This window comes from Trichinella spiralis (assembly GCF_000181795.1).
Source record: "Trichinella spiralis strain ISS 195 chromosome Unknown Scfld4, whole genome shotgun sequence".
NCBI lineage: Eukaryota > Metazoa > Nematoda > Enoplea > Trichinellida > Trichinellidae > Trichinella > Trichinella spiralis.
This window is the reverse complement of record NW_003526943.1, coordinates 10,632,633-10,654,758: the sequence shown is the minus strand read 5'-3', so window position 1 is coordinate 10,654,758 and position 22,126 is coordinate 10,632,633. Positions and strand designations below refer to the sequence as shown.

At 37.6% G+C, this 22,126-nt stretch overlaps 7 protein-coding genes across 7 annotated transcripts; 2 read left to right on the top strand and 5 right to left on the bottom strand.

The window, feature by feature from the left end:
• Window positions 1-1,970: 1,970 nt before the first annotated feature.
• Tsp_06321 (hypothetical protein) lies at window positions 1,971-2,735 on the bottom strand. The gene is made up of 2 exons (XM_003378378.1): window positions 2,657-2,735; window positions 1,971-2,008 (listed from the first exon to the last, which is right to left on the bottom strand). The coding sequence occupies exons 1-2, from the start codon at window positions 2,733-2,735 to the stop codon at window positions 1,971-1,973; spliced, it is 117 nt and encodes a 38-aa protein (XP_003378426.1).
• A 42-nt stretch (window positions 2,736-2,777) lies between these two features.
• Window positions 2,778-3,456, bottom strand: Tsp_06322 (conserved hypothetical protein). The gene is made up of 3 exons (XM_003378377.1): window positions 3,388-3,456; window positions 2,995-3,278; window positions 2,778-2,958 (listed from the first exon to the last, which is right to left on the bottom strand). Exons 1-3 carry the CDS (start codon window positions 3,454-3,456, stop codon window positions 2,778-2,780), a joined length of 534 nt encoding a protein of 177 aa, XP_003378425.1.
• A 175-nt stretch (window positions 3,457-3,631) lies between these two features.
• Tsp_06323 (hypothetical protein) lies at window positions 3,632-5,357 on the bottom strand. The gene is made up of 3 exons (XM_003378376.1): window positions 5,302-5,357; window positions 4,563-4,656; window positions 3,632-3,802 (listed from the first exon to the last, which is right to left on the bottom strand). Exons 1-3 carry the CDS (start codon window positions 5,355-5,357, stop codon window positions 3,632-3,634), a joined length of 321 nt encoding a protein of 106 aa, XP_003378424.1.
• Window positions 5,358-6,539: 1,182 nt separating this feature from the next.
• On the top strand, window positions 6,540-7,015 carry Tsp_06324 (hypothetical protein). Its single transcript, XM_003378375.1, has 2 exons — window positions 6,540-6,646; window positions 6,721-7,015. The coding sequence occupies exons 1-2, from the start codon at window positions 6,540-6,542 to the stop codon at window positions 7,013-7,015; spliced, it is 402 nt and encodes a 133-aa protein (XP_003378423.1).
• A 625-nt stretch (window positions 7,016-7,640) lies between these two features.
• Tsp_06325 (enoyl-coa hydratase FadB1x) lies at window positions 7,641-9,810 on the bottom strand. The gene is made up of 9 exons (XM_003378374.1): window positions 9,695-9,810; window positions 9,525-9,634; window positions 8,693-8,774; window positions 8,493-8,620; window positions 8,280-8,379; window positions 8,097-8,201; window positions 7,904-8,023; window positions 7,763-7,830; window positions 7,641-7,706 (listed from the first exon to the last, which is right to left on the bottom strand). Exons 1-9 carry the CDS (start codon window positions 9,792-9,794, stop codon window positions 7,641-7,643), a joined length of 879 nt encoding a protein of 292 aa, XP_003378422.1. The 5' UTR covers window positions 9,795-9,810.
• A 2,019-nt stretch (window positions 9,811-11,829) lies between these two features.
• Window positions 11,830-12,314, bottom strand: Tsp_06326 (conserved hypothetical protein). The gene is made up of 2 exons (XM_003378373.1): window positions 12,244-12,314; window positions 11,830-12,064 (listed from the first exon to the last, which is right to left on the bottom strand). The coding sequence occupies exons 1-2, from the start codon at window positions 12,312-12,314 to the stop codon at window positions 11,830-11,832; spliced, it is 306 nt and encodes a 101-aa protein (XP_003378421.1).
• Window positions 12,315-13,778: 1,464 nt separating this feature from the next.
• Tsp_06327 (TRAP240 family protein) lies at window positions 13,779-21,962 on the top strand. Its single transcript, XM_003378372.1, has 15 exons — window positions 13,779-13,911; window positions 14,025-14,109; window positions 14,917-15,009; window positions 15,082-16,000; window positions 16,190-16,295; window positions 16,629-16,805; window positions 16,868-17,007; window positions 17,071-17,188; window positions 17,339-17,687; window positions 17,751-18,074; window positions 18,138-18,543; window positions 18,820-19,846; window positions 19,952-21,210; window positions 21,288-21,494; window positions 21,549-21,962. Exons 1-15 carry the CDS (start codon window positions 13,779-13,781, stop codon window positions 21,960-21,962), a joined length of 5,757 nt encoding a protein of 1,918 aa, XP_003378420.1.
• The last annotated feature ends 164 nt before the right edge of the window (window positions 21,963-22,126 follow it).

The window sequence follows — 22,126 nt, the reverse complement described above, 5'->3', positions numbered from 1 at the left end:
TTGAAATATTCATCATTGACTGTAACAGCTAGTTCCTGATTTGCCATTGAAAATGTTCAGTATTTACGCTTGAGTGCTTCAATTCGAACATGTCCTTGATGTTGAAGAAGTTATTCAATTGAATCATTTACATGCTTCACTTGTAATAGTCTACCTGTTCTTTTTGTAATTTTACAACAACGTTTGCAACGATAAGAAAATTAATAATAAATCTTTGTTTTTTTTTCAACCTCAATTCTACCATTTTCAATTATTTATAATTTCTACTTTCCGATGTTAATATTTGAAATCTTTTTTTTGTACTTGTCATCGATTTCTTAGGAATCGATGAATGAATTCGTTAGTTTTAATTGTGATTGTTTTGATTTTTGTTTTTTATAAAATTCTGCTGTCATTTGATGTTTGTTTGAACGTAATTTTATTGTTGGTATTCTTTTGTCGCTGCATCAGCACCCGGGGCTTATTTGTCTTTTGGGCTTGTCCAATGAAGAGAACTGAGCTAGCTGCTTATTGACATATACGATGAAACTTGTTTTCCATTGTTGTTCATTGTCCACAATTTTTATCCACACTTTAGTAGCAACCTGCTTTCTATGCCATATACAATAGAAAACAGAAAAAACATTGTGTTGTATAATGTGAACTTTTTAACAAGAAATTTCAATTATATATGAAAAACTGGCTTCTGAAAGGCAGCTGTTGAATTATGTCTAGCAGAACGTCTCTGAATTGAACACTGGTTAGCTTTTCTATGTCTGAATTACTATTTTTTTTTTGAAAATTTCACAAATGAAGGAAGTTTGTCAAGCTTTTGCTTATGAATACTGACGGATGATTTTAGAGCTTGTCAACAACTGTCATGTGTAAGCTTTTGCTTTTCCAATTCTTTCTCAACGTCACGTTTGGCATTTGCAAAAATTTTTACTTAATCCTTCGTCAGACTGAAGTCTGCTCCTTCTCCTGGGATTAGTGGAAAACACTGGCGAAATTTGATTCTGGCGATCATTTTCACCGTTCTGTTGTTCAAATTATTTCTAAATTTTGGTTTTGCTTTAAATAAAAGCAATCGTTTCAAAAATTGTACAACAACAACAGCTGAATGGGAAAGCAAAGCAAAGCTGTAGCTTTACACGTTTAAACTGTTTCAATTTGTTTCTTATGAAACATCATGACCTTGCTTGTTGGTGAAGTAATCGATTTTTTAATTATGTTCAACTTCCGTTTTCAGCTCAGGAAGTTTAATCAGTCTCCTCTACTATTAGAGATTGAGTGAGTGAGAGGTTTTGAAATGAGATGAAGAAATACACAGACAAGAGACTGAAATTGAGAAGCAAATAGAAAAAAAGGATCGTTCAGTTTATAATTTTTTCCTTTATTTTCTTCAAACCTTTTTGGAGTAAGCTTTAAAATGTATTTTGCTTGTCCTTTTGTTGTTATTTTTTCTCTCTTACTTCAATTTTGGCGTTAAGTTGCTAGTTAAATTTGTTGCCGATGCAATGCCCCCTGGCAACCGACGGTAAACGCTGATTGGTTGCACGTCAGCGCCACCTATTTACCATTATAAAGTGATGCGTTTGTTTCTCAATCGACGTTCCGTCCGTCGATTACACAAACGCAATCGGTTCAATCCAAAGTTTGTCTCTCAGTTGAAATTCACTTTTTCTCTGTTTCTTTTTCATCATCTGTTGGTCACTAGTAAACTTTACTTTTATTTAAATTATATGAATAAATGAGTAAATAAATTGATGTTATCTTTTCTCTCATCCACTTTCAAATGGCCATTACAGAACTTTTGTATATTTTCAGTTTTTTATTGCATTTGAACTGGTAAGTGTAATAATGATTTCTTCCAAAGTGTCTAACAAGTCTGGTGATGAGAATTTCGTTTGTTGCTGAACATATTTTTGCATAATAGATGTGCATATTATTTGTTGTTTTGGAAGTGATTAAATTGGAAGTTTTTGTTCTTTTCAACTTTGAATTTCTGATGATTCTCTTAATCGTTGATCTGTAAAAGAGGAACATTGACGGTGGTCGTAATGGAGGATAGAATAATATATTTTTCAGAAGTTGTGGAAAGCGTTGACGAATCAGATCGATCAAAATGAAATTTTTAGCCGCCCTGCGTTGCTAGGCACGGCTGTTTTGCTAGCTAGTGTAAGTAGTAAGCAGTAAGTGTGGTGTGGTGGGTTGTTCATGCAGTTTGATTGACATTGCGCAGAAAGGCGAGTCCAGCTTTTGAGATGTGTTCGAGCACGCGTCACATAGCATTCAGTTTCGAAAGTAAAGAAACGAAAAATTATAAGAAATTTTCAAAAAAAAAGCACGAGTTTTCTTGTTGTTTGTCTCCGGTGATATTTGAGTGTTTGTGTACGTGTGTGTGCGTGCATTATGTTTTCTAGAAAGCGCCTCAACTTCATGTTCAGAGCTGGATATGCAACGACGACGACAATGACGTCAGCAGGCCGCTTGGAGCGCTATTCCAGCTTTAATTTTATCAACCGTTAACGATTTTCGTTTCGATCGACAACCGGCCATTAGCACCGCTACGTCTGAATCCTCTTTTCAATAATTTTTTTCCTTTTTGTCAAACAACTCTCATTGGTTGACAAAACTCTTGGTTGGCCAATCAACACCTGCCGCCCTCGCGCTTTACCTTCTGTCAACTGGTTGCCAAGCGAAAATTTCTGCTCATTTCTAACCAAAGCCAGTGAATGTTGTTGTGGACGTGACATCTGAGTTCTGAAAGAAAGTTTTTATTATATTTGAAATATGTTTTATACAATTTGAATATTTGTCGTCAATGCATGTGTATTAATGTGAACAGCTTTTTTGATTTTATTCACTAGGATGATGTTCCTCAGTTGCGTGATTTTCAATTTGCTCAACAGATGGATTGCATGTTGCCGTGTGTGTGGAAAATTGATCCTGCTTTCGGCTTGAGGTCGATAAGCGAGACTGGAATGAATGAGCAATTGAAACGTTTTCAAAAACTTGCTAATGCAAGCGAGAAGAGAGAAGTTGATATTATTCGACCAGAATGTATTTATTGCTGTTATTTGGAAGAAGGCCTTTTGCCTGGCGCCTGGAACTTTCGTCTCAGCCTTAGATTTTGACAAGGTGAGCAAAGTTTCAGGTGTGTCGGCGAACAGGCAATATCGACTTAGAAAGAAAATCTTCGTGTCATGCTCATTCGTTTGCTTATTGGTAAGATGAAACTCAACTGTCGTCTGTTGTGTTGTTGTCGTTGTTGCTGTTTGCCCAATACTGTCCTTATGCTCTGGCGATCAGTTGTCAAGATCTTTTTTGTGTAACCTTGGCTGTTGTTTACTTTGCCTTTCACTCTCTGCTTTTCCAAAAGTATACACGACGAATAAAAAAGTAAACCGGGTCAGAATAGTAGTATTCAACACCATCGGGGCCAAGTGTTTCCGTTTTCTTTAACATTGTCTCCATCTTTGTTATTTCTTCTCAACCAAACCAGAAGTACAGACAACAACGACAACGACAACAATTATTACTATATTATCATTCAGAAATGGCTGGATAATATTTAAAAATCAATCATCAAAGAAAAATACAATCGAAAAAGACGAAGTGAATAGTGATAGCTGAATTGAAAATTGCTCATTCATTGCTTGCCATGAGTAATACAGTGCTTGTTGTTCGTTGGAAATCCTATGAAAAGAAGCGTGCAGCGTGTTGTTGACTTTGCTGATTGCTTGTGAATCGAGTTCCGTCGGCGTAGGCAAACTGCCGCTTTGGCCGAATCAATTTGCACGTCGATTTCAGACCGCTTTGTCTACAACTACAAAGATTTGCTCACCATTCGCAGGTCTGTTTCTCCGAGAAACGCTTCAAAAGCACCAATTATACTACACACGAATTAATCAGGTTACATGTCATTTTAAAAGCAAAAATATTAAAATAAAAAAAAATTCCATTCTAATACTTTTCTGTGCATGATCGCGATGTATTGGCTTAAGCAGAAGCAATTTATCAAATCAATAAACAAGGATTGCTCAAAATTACCATAACAACGATCAAAAAATATCCTGATCGAAAGAAGAATAGTGATCGACTTTGTAATCAAATATAGAAAATAATGGAGAATTTTATGCTCAATTGTAAGCACAACTGCATACATACAATTGTCGAACTTGCTAAAACTGTGCGAATCAATTTATCGAACAACAGAAATTTTTGAATGTCTACTGTTTGATTTTTAAGTTCAACAGAAATACTGTAGAAAAAGTTTTTTAGTCAGATATTTATGGAAAAAATTGTGCAATTTATTTGACAAAACACTATTTTAGCTATATGAATTTCACTGCAATAATTGTAAAATTTAGAGTTTTCAAACGAAATCTAAATTATGCAACTTATAATTATGTTTAATAAGCATTAAACACTAATCTGTAATTGATTCAACTAAATAAATGCATCAGAAATTAAATTATTTTTAAGTAATAATTGAATATATTTTGAATATTAAAAATGTTTTTGAAATGATTTTACGCAGTGAAATGAACTTTAATTATATTTTTTGTAGTCACAGTAACCCAAATAGTCGTAGCTGTTAATTGTTTTTTTGTCTTGCTTTGCTTGCTGTTTTCTCTTTTGACAGTAGTAATCTGTTGTAGATAAACTGACCAGCTGAATTAGTATTTTAAATATTATTTATTTAGCTTCATTATTCTCAAATTTAATATATTACATAGTATTACATAAATCAAACAAATACAGTAATATATTTCATTATATGCAATGTAAGTAACGTAATGTAATTTAATTTAATTTAATTTAATGAATTTAATTATTTGTTTTCAATTAATCTTTATTAATCTTTTTGAAATGATCTTTCTTAATAAATAATGTTTATTTTAATTGTTAAAAGCGTGATTGTGTTGTATGTAATGCTGACATATTTACATGTTGAAATTGTATGTTTGTCATTTTCCATATAGCTTTAAATAAACGTCTTTATTTTCTAGTCTGAATAGACAATATTTTAAAGTGAATTTATTTATACTTTTACTGACAAAATGTTGAATATTATGTTTGTTTTTTAGATAAAATGAGTGATACGAGTTCGCTGCACAGAAGAATATATGCAGTATTGAAAACATTTTTAAATGGTGCGACTGAACAGGAATTGACATCAGAATTTAAATACTTTGCTGGATACGATATTCCATTTGAAAATTATGGTTTTACGTCACTAACAGATTTTATGGCTACTGCACCGAATTTATATCAGATAAAATGGTATAAGATTTTTATTTCATAAAAATTTCAAACAATGCAGTAGATGAACAGTCATCATAATATAAATTGTTATAATGCAACTGAAGCATACCTTTTTTTATTAGTTTGTTATTTTTTTTAGTGTATTTTTGAAAATTTTAATTAAGGAATAAAATTTGTCTATGTAAATATATGAAATTCATTAGTACAATTTGTTCTCAACTGTTGTTTAACTGAGTTAACGTTTTTTCTGTAATTTATTTTGATTATATTAAAAGCATGGTATAAAATGAAAATAAAATTTAAGATTTATAATTTAGCGATGGATGATTTTGATTTATTTTTTTAAATAATGTATGTAGCATTGATGATGATGATGATGGTGATTAAAATTGAACAGTGAACTTAAACAGAATATTGAAATGCTTTTACAAAAAATCTTGTACATGTAGACAGTTGTGCATTTTTTGAGGACAGTTTATTTGTTTGAAAAATTTCTTTTAGTGATGTTGAAGGTTCGCTGTTGTACATTGCGAAGTCTGATGGACAGTCTTCATTAGTGGAAAATATCGTGAACCGAGAACGATGTAAAGATTATTATAAGAGAAGCCAATATTGGTATTTCAAAATTTTATAATAAATTTTTAATCATTTATTTGTTTTTAATTTTCAGCTGTGATTATGCACCACCGAAAAGGAATGCAAATGCGGCCAGTAGACCATCTGAAAGAGCAATTACTGAAACTGAAACTAATCCGATTGAACAACTAGAAGAACAGCAGTCGTTTTTTTAATGTTACTTTACGCTGAAGATGTTACACATAAAAAGTTTGTATTTTAGGCAACTCAGTTTGATTCCGGACAACAGTACCGTGGCCACCATTAAAAAAATGGGACCATCGGATGTATTTAGTGTTTTGAGGGAAATGAAGAAGTATTGATTTTAAAATTAAATTTAAATTTTTTTTAAACAGAGCATATATATATATATATTTGTTGTTTTCAGTTTTAGAGAGACTTTCTCATATGCCGATTTGGGCCACTATATTCATCCATATGAAATGCAGATCCGATGTTATGCCACTTTTCAGACTCAGTTTCCAGCCTCTATTCTTCACATTGAAACTCCATCATTATTTTCTTTGTTTCCGAGAAGTTTTGACAATGAAAGATGTTGTATGACACAGACACTGTTTGAATCAGTTGCCCATATGGATCCAGTTTTTATGGTTTATTTATTAATTTTTTTGATTTAGGTGATTTTAATTATCAGTATTTTTTTTGGATTTAGAATGAAATTTATTGTGGAAAATTGTATGCCGTTATGTGCAGAGAAATGCTTTGTCGTTGTGGTCTGCATGCGTGCAATGCAAGTACGTCGTGTTATCGTGGACTTTGCGTAGGAAAATTAGAAGGCAGCAGGGTGATGTTTCGTTTGATCGACTTTGGTTGTATAGTTACCGTTAGCTTCAGTTTTGTACGTCAACTTCCGGTGGAATTTGAATCGATGATGGCTTTGAGCATCGACTGCAAATTGGACGGTCTGGGGGTATCCAGTGACGATGGAAAATGGACTGATGGAACGATCAATTATGTGAAAAATGCACTTCGTGATAAATTATTCAACGCCATTGTCAAGCAGCAGTATTTTGCCGAATCCGACTTTGGATTTCTTCTGCCATTTATGAGTGTTGTTTTAAAAAGTGACGACGATTCTTTGGAAATTAATTCGAATCTGGTCGAAAAAGGTTTTGCTTCTATCCTGTGAATTTTGGGAAGGTAAAATTTGAAATCTATTATTATTATTATTATTATTCAGCTTAAATAACAGTAGATTAGAGTCCGGTGAATGATTTATGCCATGTAGATATTTATTTATCAGAATAAAAATGAATTCTTTTCAATTGTAATTGTTCGATCCGACAAATTTTTGGCGTTTAACGAATAATAATAATTAATAATAACATTCTGTTAATCTAGTGAGCAAACATGCTGCATAAAAAATGTAAATAAGATTTTTCCCTTCAATTATCGATTATATAAATAAATAACACATAATGAATAACTGTAAAAATGAATGTTACACAAATTTATATGCCAATATTATTTTATTGAATAATTCTTATTGCACTGTAAGCGTACTCTATATTTTTCATCATTGAAATGCAAGCTTGACAGACTGAAAAATCACTTTGGTTAGAAAATTGAACTGCCTGACAGCGTGAATTGAAATAGAAAAACTTGAATCTCTTAATCTAACTGCAACCAAATTCGCCAAGCTAGTGCCATTCAATTTCCAAATTTTCACTACCCAAAATAATCACAATTCTTTTAATGACGAGGTATGCAAGCGAGATTTATGCTAATTTAAATAAAAGAAGTGTAGGTGCTTTTTAAGAACCGGTGAATTGTGGTTTTCGTTTCTTCAAAAATGCATCCATTCCTTCTTTTTGATCTTCCTGAAAAATGGAATGCATAAAAAAAGTTAACCATCATCAGTTTATCATTTTTTCACCGTTGCAAATGTAGAGTTGAACAAATGACGTTCAAAGTCCAAACCGTCTTTCAGTGATGTTTCGAATGCTAAATAATATTTGAACATTCACAACTTTATTTTCATTTTATATTTTTTAGTGAACTTTATTTTCATGCTCACCTTTTTGAATTGATTTTTTAGCAATTGATACAATAATTGGTGATAATTTTCCAATACGTTGAGCTGTGGCAATTGCTTCATTGAGTACATTTTCAACTGGATAAACTTTGCTCACCAAACCTAAATGAATGCTGTAACGTATACCGCTACGACTAATAATAATAGCTCAATATATATATATATATATATATACCAGCCGCTTTCGCTTCATTTGCATTAATTCTTGCCCCACTAAGAATCATTTCCATAGCCAAAGATTTCCCTACGGCTCGAATTAATCTCTGAGTTCCACCAGCTCCTGAAGATAAAAAACAAAAATGCAATGAATAAAAAGCAAATAAAATACATTAAATTAAAAAATATTCACAATACAAACCTGGTATGGTACCGATGGTGACTTCAGGTTGACCAAATTGAGCATTTTCAGCCGCATAAACAATGTCACACATCATTGCCAATTCACATCCACCTCCAAGCTGAGAAAAAAAAATAATAATAAAAAACATCGCAATTCAAAATTATATCTACATATTTCATGAAGTAAAATGGTTAAATAAGCTTCGTTGAAATATAAACGTGCAAAACTCACCGCATAACCGCGAACAGCTGCAATGATCGGTTTTTTAAATTCTGAAACAGAATTCCACACATCCAAAGCGGTATTCTTGAAAGCATCGGAAAAGTGAAGATTTTTCATTTCATCAATATCAGCACCAGCTTCAATTATAAACTTGAATTAAACACAACAACAACAACAACAAAGTATAATAATATAATATTTTACACTACCAGAGAATGCTTTATCAGATCCGGTAATGACGACAGCTTTGATGGCTGGGTCATTTTGAAAGCCTTCCAATGCACAAGCGATCTAAATTATAGTCAATTTATAATAAGTTGTACTAAATTGTCACTTTAAGCAGTTAACACTGAAAATTTAATTCAAATGTAAGTTATTTTAGTGGAATTTCCACTAAAAAGTCGAAATGAACATGAAAATCAATTACTATACTGTTAAGATGTCTTAAAAACTTACAAGTTAAACAATAGCCATCAGCAAAATAACAATATAAATGTAGAAGATTATGATCTGCTATGTGAAAGTAATGACTCTAATGAACAATTGTAAGTGATATCAATAACAGTGATATCTATTAACAGATATTTTAATCGTGTTGCTGTAAAAATAAATTTGACTGCTAAAAATGTATTTTATACAAATTAATATACAAGTATGTGAAATTATTAACCATTACTGTAAAAACCTGTTTTCAGATATTATTATGTTGATTAGTAATCATTATGAAATTTTTATCTTACTCAACTTCAAATATTATGAAAAATTTCCTAAAGTTGTTTAAATTTTCATTAATCATGCCAAAATGTCAGTCTTATTAGTTATTCGAAAAATAGCTCCGTTTCGTTGACAAATTAATGCAAATATTGCTAAATGAGTAAAATTTGAAAAATAGCATTGCACTGCTTTGCATGAATACGTTGCTGATTTATGAAAAGATAACAGAAACAACGTTCAGCAAAAAGCAGTAGGCTGCAACAGTTTTCGATGTTAACAAATTGTGGAAATAATGAAATTTCAGTTGAAACAAAAATGAAAGCTCACTTCAGCAAACAACGGTTTGCAAAGTGCATTCAATTGCTTCGGTCGATTTAACTGAACGAGTCCAACATTTGATTCTTCTCCAACTATATCGCATTTTATGAAGGAATAATCTAAATATGCAAGCTGCAAGCAAAGAAATGCACAATGAAAGAGAAAACTTTTAAGCTGACTTGATGTGAATGTAGACCTTTTCAGTTGGATTGACATCGCCGTTTTGACAATACAGGAAAGATTTCTTGATACTGCCAGAGACTTATGAATGGCAAACATGTTCGAAAAACTATCTGTAATGTTTTTTGAAAATTCACATTTGTCACGATGCAATTAAAATGCAATAAGCGCTAAATTTCACGGTTAAACATCTCGATATTCAAAAAATGTAACGAAAAAAATACAAAAGCAAAAAATAAAAAAAATGGGTGGATTTTGAAAAATTCCGTGTGACGTTTTGATAATGCAATTCACACAAAGTGAAATTGTGCAGCTGACGTAGCACCCTTCCAACTTTTAATTATGTGAAGGTAACTTCTACAGTACGATCTGGCGAATATTTATCGATATATTAATCGTTATCACTGATTTATCGTTGTGTTGCAATTTTCCCTACTGTCAATTGAAGTTATTTGATTTTAGACTGTTTCAAGCACGTGATAACATTGCGTAAAGTAAAAAAGTTAAAAATAATGCAAACAATTGTGTAAATATTTTATTTATTGAATAAAAATTGCCAGCGATTTAATTAGGTTACACTGATGATAATTTACTGCTAAAGTAGCACTGTTTGTCTACGTGAACAGGTAGGTAGAAGAATGAAATTGAAAATATGATAACGTAAAATATAAATACTTTTATTAAAAAAAAACTTTGCACAAATAATATGAGTAAATTCATTTATGCTGTCATAATTTCATCACTTAAACCATACGGTCAAAATATTACAGTAATCTATTCTGTAATAGGTCAGAGGTGACAGGTTAATAAAACAAACGCACAGTTCGTATAATTGTACGAAATTATAAATGGATATAAATATGTGCATTAATTTCTGGAGCATTTTGAATTTCACATTTGAAAATAATTTTGCATTTTGAACCGTTTTGTAGAGTTACCTTGATTGTCATTTATTATGGTAAGCCTCTGAATTTCGCCCTGCGTATGGTCGCTAATTAAGTTTTTAGCAAGAAAGTGGAGATTATGATGTGCTTTAGTTCTCCACATTCGAAAACGTCTGCTCTGTGAAATGTCACATGTAAATTTAAATTCTACCAATGGCGCTTCTCTGGAGGATTGCCATACGAACGTTTTTGTACTTGTAAGTAATTGTTTTTGATTTAATTTATCTAATGTGCATAAAGTGGTCTTTGATTTGTGAAATTTTTTAAAAAAATATTTTCCACTTGTCTACTTCGAATGTGTTATTTGTGTGGGCGATACAGCTGTATTTTGTTTCAATTTTACTTTGCCGCTTTCGCGTAGAAATTTGTTCCGTCGAATTGAAAAGGAAAATGATTCTTTTACAATATTCGCAGTGGTGTGTTGAAAAATTTCAACGTTGAATTTATGAGTAAAATGCGCAACATTTTTGATCTTGGTGATCAAAATTTGATGACTTCCAAATTGTACCAGGCACGAGTGTAGTAAACTTGTCTTCATGTGATTTGTTTATCACAGCTACATCGTGTCGCGTGTTTCTGATGCTTTTATGTCTAATCTGTTGATGCAAATGTAGAATGTGGAGAAATTGTGCGTCTAATATAGGTGCGAAATATAGTTGAGAGCTTTACAATGGGGCAAGTGTAAATTTTTCAAATCTGTTTACCGCTTCTTGCTTGAACACAACACTGTGTGTGGTGGTTTGATTCAGCCATATAGCAGCTTTCTATACGACATCTGTACATCTGCTTAATGATTGCTGTCAGTTATGATGAGTCTCAGCAGTCGTCAGCGCAAATGTCTGAATAATTTTTTTTAATTGTAATCACGTGCCAGTTTATCGATAACTTTGTCTGCTTTGTTATTATTGTTTATTGAATGTATTTTCTGCTTTTCCTTCTCTGGGTGGAAGTTTGTCAATGTTACAATCATCAGTTTATATTTGTTTTTTTTTTTCATCCCGGAAGAAATTGATCATCATCATTGCTATTATTATTATTATTTTCACTGTACTGTGAGTGGGTGGAAATATTTAAATTTGTTGTTGTTTTTAATGTCGTCGTTATTGATGTTTATTTATTTACTTATTAATAATGTACAGTAGACTGAATTTAACTTGACGACAGATCGTTAAAGCCGTTCTCTTGGTAAATTAACGAACGGCCGTTTCGGTGTGTTCTTGGCCACATGTAACCCCGTTTTTCACGTCAACCTGCACTGCCTGCACACTGGCCTGTTTAGATAATGCTTTTCCAATTTTCCCGCTAGTAGTATTAGTGGTGGTGATGGTGGTGGTGGTGGTGATGGTGATGGCGGTGTATTGGCGTGCAATTTTCCTGTTTTCTTCACTCATCTCAATCACGCGCCATTTTTGCTCGACTTCATACCTTGAGGGTCATTGAACAACGAATTAATTTCAATATTACTTTATTTAATTTAAATGAATGTTTATTTTTTAATTTTAATTTTAATTCAATTATTGTTATCCAATCACAAAAATTCAAATACGCATCTTCGTGTTGTTGTAGCTTTTTTTTTAAAAAAAAATATTTCGTGCAAAACAAACAGTACAGAAAGTATGAAGATCACCTTCAACTTTGATAGACGAAAATGTTGTTGTTGTTTTCTGCAGTGCATATTTTCATTGTATGTGTGCCAGCTTTTTTTTGTCTCGTGGATTCACTCAGTGCTTAATCATCCGCTTCTAGCTGTTGCATATTTGCAACATCTTCTGGCCACCTTCGCGATTTGTTTGCTAAAAAAGCAAATAAATGTACGTTAGAAGATTGTTTTTTTGTTTGTTTGTTTTTTTCGGTTGAAAAAATTTCCCTTTTATTATTAATATTGTTTACAAAGAGATGGATGATTGCAGAATTGAAAATTTTTAATTCAATCCGCGAATCTTCCAAAGTAAACAGTTCTCTCGTCTATACTGACGTTGGGTCATTTGTTTGTTTGTTTGTTTGTTTGAAATGAAAATTTCTTTTTTATTGTGAATACAGCTGATTGTCAGTTTATATTTGTGTACTGTTTTTAAATTTAATATTTTTTTTCATATTATTAATAAAATGCTATAAAACGTTAATGTTCTTTTTGCAAAGGTTTATCAGATTTGCTTGTGCTTTTATTTTTATTGATCTCTCCGGTGTTTGGCGTTGCGAGATCATCGAGTTCAGTGTTGCTTAGTGCAGTGCAATTAATAATTGTTCGAATGAATGAGCTTGCAAATTTAGCCGCGTCGGGGATTTTTATAGCAACATACTGCCTATTATTGTTGATAATTATTTTTTCACCAGCCACCTATGCATGAAAAAGCACCTGTAAATTGTTTTCTGAATTGTGTTGGAATTTGCATGTTTTTATTTTTCATGTTTATGATGAACAGCAGCCGTGTGTATATTTTGCATGCTGAATTTGACATTTAATATGCTCAGATGATCTTCTATTGATGTATTTATTTTTTCTTAACAAAAATAAACGAACATTTTTCATAAATTTGTAATTTGTTGTTTACGTTGGATTATGATGAATGAGATTCTAATATATAAACTGAAATGAGTATGATTGTTTAATTGTTTGCGAATTAATTTTTATAATAAATTGTAGTTTTCGTCCTATTTTGTTTTTCTTCAATTGTTCAAATTTTAATAATTTTGAAAGCATTTCATTAACTGTTGTGCAATAATCAACATTGTTGGTTGCATTGATTGCATCGTACGTGAAAAGTGGCACGGCCAATTGTGAAATTTTATTTGTTGGCAAAGTTGTAAAATAATTTGTGAATATGTCTTTTTTTTCTATTGCTTATGTTGTGAAATGATAGAGTGTAATTTCAAGAATGAAGAAGGAAGAAAAGTTAAAAGGTTCATTTTATTGAATAATTTCACATATTAAACAGATTAAGCAGTGTTAAAAATATTTTCTATGCGTGTGAGAAGTTTATAATTGAATTAAAATTCAAAAAATCCAATAAGCTGTATGGAAAAACAAAATACTGCATATATAGAGGATGAAATTGAATTTAGACCGAATTAAACGGGCTGAAGTGGTGCCGCTGGTGTTGTAGCAATTCGTCCATTGTGTACGCTGATATTCCCGATGATGCCGTACTGTGCGGTTATGGACGTTGCGTTACGCAGGGATTTTTGTGCGTCTGGAGACGTGCACCACCAGTGCACTCGTCGAACAGAGTCGATTTGCGTCTGGCTGTCGAAAAAGAGCTTTGGATATTTTGGTACGGCGATGAGCCGGATTGGGCTTTACTTTGTACAGGTCTTACAAGTGAGTGTTATTATTAATATTTGTTATTATTATTATTATTATATATTAAATCATGTATTTTTTTAGAAATCGAAGAAGGTTCTTGGGAAAAAGGAGTCGAATATGAAACACGTACAATGCTTTTCAAAGCATTGCACAATCAGATTGACAGGTAAATTTTCATATTTTTTAACATTAAACAGAAACCGATGTTGCATTGATGTTAAATTATTTTAATTTTCTTCCATTTGCTGCCGTTCAAGTAAACTTGAATGAGAAGTAATTTGTGAAAGTAACAGAAATTTTGTCTAATCTGTTATGTAAATTATCCGAAGCTGTCAGTCTAGTTAATCACGGTTGGTGGTATTTTGTATTCTGTATTTTTTTCGTTGAAATTACTAGCTGCATGAACTGGCATTTTTATCTTTGAGCTGGTAAAGCTGGTGTCTACGAAAATATAAATAAAACGGTTGCTGAATTTTTCTTTGATTTGAGAAAAATGCAAGAACATTCTTCATGGCAAGGCAGTTTCAAATTCTTTGCCACATTTCAATCATTTTACATCACTGTCGTTGTTAATCAATAATTTTTCAACCAGCTGAATAAACAGACCAACGATAGGCGTGATCAAATAAATATTTAGTACTTTGCAAATTTGCTGCTGTGTATTCAAATTTTTAATTTTTATTTCCATTTGAAATGTGTAAAATAATGCTAATAATCGCTGGAAACATCTCATGCATACTTTTAATTGAAAGCTGTACTTGAAGATTAAACAAAGAAATGTACATCTACTACGTATATAATTAATAACGATAATTGTAGATTGTGAGAAAATCAGTTGACAAATAATCATTGTAAAATGTATTTTGATAATTGCAATAATTTGTTCTTCATTGTAAATATACTTTAATGTTGGCAAATTTGTGTTTATTTTTGTTTTAAATCCATTCCTTAGCATATATTTTCCATTTTGCAGGGTATTATTAAATGCAAATTTTTTGCGATTCGGAAACTGGTATGTAAATCCACTGAATTATCCCAAGACGAAAAACAAATCCAACCGTCCAAAGTAGGATTGAGTTCTCCTCTTTTGTTCTTAAATTTATTTCATTATTCATTCATTTGATTATTAAATTTTCAGATATGTGATTGCGTTTTCTTTGTCATTTTTTGTTCACGGTGAAAATAATGTTTGCGTTACGGTATCCGTGCAGAGGCATGTGCCGGTTTATCGACTTTGTCGTCAGTTGATGTTGGCAAACCGCAAGCTGCCGGTATTGTTGTCGCCGTGGTCGTTGAGCGGTGAGCTTGTTTTCGACCCGGACAAAGCGTCGGAGCCTGGCGAAAGCCAATTTCAGCAGCAGCTTTGGAAGGACTGGTGCAGATTTTACGCTTCGTTGGATAGTGGTGGCGCCGAGTCGACGACGGGCGTTGGCTCTGGGTCGCCGTTCAAAGAGGCGAACAGCAGCAGCAGCACCACCACGACCACCGCCGACAAGCTTCCCAAGATGATGGATGTGTTCGTGTGCGGCGTGCGTTTGAAAGTGCCCACACGATTCGTATGCGTGGTCGACCCTGACAACGTGGCGACCAGTCCACAGCAGCCTGGTAGCTTGTTAGCCGGCTTCAGGCAGTGGTTGTGCGAAAAGACGATGGAAAATTTGATGTGCCACCAGCGGAGGCAGAGCGGGCCGACGTCGCCGAGCGCCGGTGAATCCGATTCCTTCGGCTTGGCCGGCTCGTGGAACATCGTCGACCCTGGTCAGCGGGAACGTTGCTGTTGCAGTGTGGGTCAGTCGACGAGTTGTTGTGGCACCGGTGCCGCCGGTTCGGTTCGGTTCGCATCCAAATGCAAGTCGTCCGACGTGTCTCCCAAACGAGTTGGCTGTTTCCACAGGCGTGTTGCCGCCAGTCGGAAGTTGATGACGTCAGCCGGCTTGGATGGGTCGTCGACCGCGGCCGGAGATGACGATGACCAACAGCACCAGACCATGGTTGAGGAAGCGGGAACGTCGACCACGTCGGCGTTGCTCAACTCCACTACAACTGCAACAGCAACAGTAACTGCTACTGCTGCTAGTACTGCTTCTGCTGCTGCTCCCGTCGCTTCCGCAGTCTGTAGTTCAGCGTCCATGACGTCGTCAACGATGTTTTTGGACCATTGTTCTGCAGATGTGGTTGATTGCAACGTTGCAGTTGAGCCAAAGTCGAAAATGCGTCGATCGGTCGAACAATCTGAGCTGTTGCAGCAGCAGCAAACACCGGATCCGTTGGTCATACCCCCAAAGTATACTGGTCTGGAGTCGATTGAGGTGGACCAACGGTTATTGAGCATGAAACGGCGTTATAATGTCAGTACGAATTACGACACCGACGGCGAATTGCAGTTGATGAAATTGTCATTCTCACGATATCATTCTCATCACCAGGAGCAGATACATCTACTACATATACCGCAGCAGCAGCAGCAGCAACAACAACAACAACAACAACAGCAACAGCAGCAGAATCAATCGAACAGTTTTATTAGTCGAGTATCGTCGTCATCAGTGAAAAATTTCGGCAAACCGACGGATCAATTTACGGAAAAATTTTATCGTGCTTTGACCAGTTATTCGTGGTGCCAGGCGATGGAGACGAACCGAAAGCGTCGGTTTTTTGTTCAAAATGTCTTATTATTATTCTCAGAGGCAGTGTTGAACTGTCGTTCAATTGCACCGGTTGGACAGAGGCATTTGGCCCAATCCAACGCCAGACAAGTGGAAAAAATTTACGGGTACAAAAATAAGAATAAACGAAAAGATAATACGACAAATGATCATGATCGAACCGATGATGTACTAAGTGGTGACATGTGTAAAAGAGGTAAACCAGTGAACAGCGAATAATTATTATTCTATTATGAAATTTTATTCTGTATTTCGTAGAAGAAGAGAAAGCTTGTGTGAAATCAGACGCTGAATTCCAGTTGACTGACGACAGTTCTGCAATTGTTCATCATCAGATGATGGAAGAAGGACCATCGCCGAGTTCAGGAATCAGTGATTGTGAAAATGAAATACACGCGGTATAATTTTCACATTTTTGCAAGGGAATTTGAAAAAAAAATACTTTCATTTTTTTGTTTCAGTTTTTATCACCACCGCCAAGTTTGGGTACTGAAGAAGAAAGATTGAATGCAACCGAGAAAATTGTTGCGGTGAAGATGGACGCGACCAATCAGAACAACGAGCATGCTAATAGCAGCAGTAGCAACAACAACAACAACAACAACAACAATAATAATAATAACAGCAGCACCACCACCACGAGCAATAGCAACAACGTAGCTGTATTGAGTTGTAGTCAGCGTTCAAGTGCTAGTTCGGCATATCCTTCATCGACGCAAGTGGTTGCAGTCGCTGGTGCGGTGGTTGACCATCTGGGCATAATCTACCCGACGCCACCGTCGCAGGAGGCGTTGCAGCAGCTATCTCCGGAAAGCCATGCCGGCACCGGCACCACCGCTGTTGCCGGCACTCAAACCGGCGCTTGTTCCAGTGGATCATATGGACAGGGTTCAACAATGAAGGCGGCAAGCTATCTATCGGGCTGTCGTGATTGTAAAGATGCTCCTGAAGTTCAGGTTGTCATTCCATACATGCTGGCGTCGGAGTTTTTTGGGGCGGTTCCGGCTTCGTCGCGTCGGTCGGCGGTTCGATTCGAAAAGATACTCTGTTACAAGCCGAGCAGGCTCCTGCCGGCGTTGTATCACCATCACCACCACCACCACCACCACCACCATCACCATCACCATCACCAGTCTGCCAGCGTCAGTCACTTGGCATCGTTGCCCACATACGGACTGGCCGCTATTCCTCATCACTCTTGGTCGAACTGTGGCTCTTTCGGGTCATGGTTTGGTTCGTCGTCGGTGCGTCTAGGCTCACAGGCGTCCATTGGTCTCGATTCGTCGTCTTCCGCAACTGGTCGGTCGATTATTTCAGCGCCGGCTTCGGTACGTTCCGTAGCTGAACCGTCTCCAGTGAACAACAATCCTCCGTCAGTTTCGTCGCCTCATTTTGTACGGACACCTCGTACTCCTGGTATGGAATTGGCCAGTCCGATGTCGAATGCATCGTCAGCATATGCAAAGTATAGTTTGTTTGCAGTTTAAATTGTTGTTTTTTTTTGTTAACATTATTGTTATCGATTTAGGAATCTCAGCAGTATTGAACCTGCGAGTTCAGTGCTGCATCCCGAGGGTCACAGTCTCGTGATGATGTTGCTGCTGAGTGACACGTTTGTGCATCTGTATCGAGACAGTAATTTCGACTCTTGTCCACTGTGCGTGTGCAATATGAACATACGCGGTTTGGAGATGGGCCACTACGTCAGTCTGCGCAGATGCGACGACAACATGAGCGTGCTGTACCATTCGTCGGCCCGGAACACGTTCACTAACAAATGCACTTGCGGCTTCAGCGCCAGCCGGCATCGCTATTTGAGTTACAAATCCGGCGTGTTCTACGAAGACGAAGACGACGCTACCGGAGCCGTGTGGGAACGTCTGACCGCTTCCCACTTGGAAACGGTGCCATTTTCTCGCGAAATTGTCGAACTGGTTCGTCACCAGAGCCTTCTGCAAGATCTCACTTGTTCGTTGATGCTTTTCCGGACGTCGCCGTTCGGCTGCTTGAACGCAGAGGCGTCAGGGGCCATCGGTGGCGGTGGTGGTGGCGGCGGCGGCGGCGGCGGCGGTTCCTTGTCGACGTCGTTGTTATCCGTGACGTCGTCTTCTTGGTCGATGTTCGACGATGTGGAAAAGAACATCCCCCTCGGCTTGCCGAACGTCGTCTACAATGCCGTGGAGTTGCGGGATTTCACTGAACTGTGCCAGTTGGCGTTGGAACAGTCGATGCTGTCGCTCGACTGTAACAACGTCGCTTTGTACGTGGAACAGGTGCCGGCTGCTAAACGATCGGCGACGTCGTCGTACATCAACGGCTGGGGCTACGCGAAAACTGTCGAACCGTCCAACAGTCTGGAAACGATGGCTTTGTTGAGATCTCTGCTGCCGTTGTTGCAAGAATCATTGCAAAAGCCTCGCGGCTTGTGGCAGGCTAAGCACAGCGTCGAGGGTCCGCTGACGTGGCGTCAGTTGCACCGGAAATGCACCCACCGGCCCGGTAGCAACGGTCGCGAAGACCTCAGCGGTCCCGAACCGATACCCGAACTGTTGGTCTGTTCGGATCGCGACTGGATTCAAGTGAGTCCGTTCAGCATCCGCCTTTGGGACCGGATGTGCTTGGAGCCGTTCACCCAACCCAAAGATGTCGCGTTCATAGCCGTTGTGCCGGATACCCAGTATGTTGTGCGCAAGGCGAGGGGCTTTTTTCGCGAACTCAGTCGCACCTACGAAGGCATGCGTCTCGGTCGCCACTGCCCAATCACTCGCGTCTTGAAGGACGGCATCATGCGTGTGGGCAAGACGCACGCCAAGCAGTTGGACCAGAAGCCGGTCGACCCTTGGTTCGACCGTTTCGAGAGTGCGTCCGACGGGCGCAGTATAATCGGTGCAAAGTTGAAGCTTTACGCTCAGGTATGTCGACATTATCTGGCGCCGCACATTTTCTCCCCAGTCTGGAACGCGTTCGATAGGTCGATATTTCGCGAAATTGGTCGCGAATGTCCAGCCTCTACTCCAACCACAACTTGTACCTCTTCTTCATTATCGAATGTTGATTCTGTTGGCACTGCTGTGTCATCCCAGTCGGCAGAGCTTGCGAATACTACTATCAGTGCTAGTGGTAGTGGTGCTAGTTGTGTTTCTGCCGGAACTACTGGAATGACAACAACCACTACTACTGCCACTGCAGTTACTACTGCTGTTGCGGATTCTTCCTCTTCAACAGCCATATCGTATGGTTTGAACAGCAACAACAACAGCAATACTAATAATAGTTCCAATAATAGCATGAATATGATGAATACTAGCAGTAGCAACAACAGCAACGACAGTCGTATGTCAGAGAGCAGCGCTAATGGCAACGATAATAATGGACTGTTGTCGCCGACATCTGACGGACCGAATTTTCCACACGTTGTAGTGATTTATTTGGTGAATCCGTTCAACTTTGGTCCTGACGATCAACATGTGAGAGATTTGAATCGTCTGGTCACTACTGGTTTGTTTCGCTGCTATTTGGAAATATTGCAAGAAGTGCCGGCTACGTTTCGTAGCAGCATGCAGTTGCAGATTATCCCGTTGCAAACTGTACTGGACACGTCGCTGTTGGATGATTGGGAATTGCAGCAGAACGGAATTGTGGACGAGGATCGTCGATTGAAGTCAATACCCAGAGCAGCGGTGAACAGCAATAGTAGCAACGTCGGCGGCGGCATTGGTCAGCAACGAGTGCCGCTCAGCTCGTCGACACACCTTCGTTCGTTGGCGTTGAACGTGTTCATGCAAATTCGAAGTGTTGCCTATTCTTGCTTGCACAGTTGTTTGCCAAAAGTGATGACCGGCTTCGGACCAGCGGCCAGCAGGCACGAGCTGTTGCGACGGAAGCAGAATTCGGCTGGCTTCAGACTCTTCTCAGCTCCGGTCGTGCTGGCACCGATCCAAGATCGTACCAGCTGCTTGAACGGTACCACTGGTTCCAATGGTTCCTTTGGATCCAGTTCGTCGAATTCCGCTTCGAGCTTTTGTGGTGGTGGCAGTGAATCGCGCGATGACCACGGTCAGGTGTTGTTCCTCGCCTACTGTTTGTCAGCCAAGCAACAGTGGCTCCTGTGCACGGTCACTGATCAGCAGGGAGCTGTGCTCGACAGCTGTGTCATAAACATGATGTTGAACAATCGACACAACGTCGTGAAGAGGGAGCTAATTTGGAGCGCGCTGCGGCGCTTGTGGGACTACGTCGTTGGCATACTGGCATCCAGTTGTCGACCCTGGCGTATTGTCATTGGTAGGCTTGGTCGTCTTGGCCATGAAGAACTGAAAGCGTGGGCGCATTTGCTCAGCAAGAGTCAACTGCGAAGCACCAGTCGCTTGCTGCGTGAACAGTGCGCAGTTTGCCAGCCGATGCCGACAATCTTCGAAACACCAGCCATATTGTCAGCATGTTTGATCAGCACCGAGCTGGATCCGAACATGCGGATTTTTCCAGACTCGTTTGTGCACGACGATCGGTTCGGTCAAGGTGCCAAACAGTGTCCACTTTCTTCACCAGAAGATGTTTCCAGTTCTCACATTATGGTCTTTCCTACATCAGCTTTGATACAGGTTTTTTCTTCTTAATTTATTTAAAAAAAAACTTTCCATCATTTTTATTCGATAATTTCTAATTCTGATCGATTCAGATCAGTCAGTGTTGCATCATGACCGGCGGTCTACCAGGTGCAGATGAGACGGATGGTGATTTCGAAAGTATTTGGAAAGATTTGATGATCAGTCCAGAAGGTGACGGTCTTGAATCAGGATTGAACGACATATTTGGTAGTATGAGTGAAGCGAATTTGATGAATGACAGTACTGTCGGCTTTGATGCCAATTCTTCACATACTCGGGTATGTCGTACAAGTTAGCTGGTTAGTTTTGAAAATTCAAATTTATTGTTTAAGGGACTTGGTATATCTGAATCTTCAGATGAGAGTATACAGTTGCAACCCTTGGCTTTGGGATTTTTAGTATCTACGGCACCGACAGGTCCTGTTCCAGAGTGGTTCTGGACAGTAAGACCGTCAGCCAGGGATTTGCTTCCGGTTCATTTGCGTTCAGCGCTTCACATACACACGTCTGGGGTGCAGCAAAGCGACGATCATTTGTTGGCCGGCGGCGCCAACCGGAGCACTTCGGGGACTGTACATCCGCTTGACTCTAGCTTGACGACAGATGTACTACGTTACGTGCTGGAAACGTACAACGCGTTGTCTTGGTTATGTTTAGACTTTAGAACCGGCGATCGTGTTAGCTGTTTTCCGTTGCACATCCAAGCTTTGTCAAGACTTTACCGCGCCATGGATGCTTTACTATGAATGAATGGATGGATGAATGTTGAAGCGTTTGTTCTTTTAAATTCTCCAATCGGACGCGGCAATGTTCAATGAAGCATCCAATTGAAGAGAAACTGAACATTCATTTTGTATGTAAATCGATTCCAGTTGTTATTGTTGTTCCAGTTATACATACATATATATAT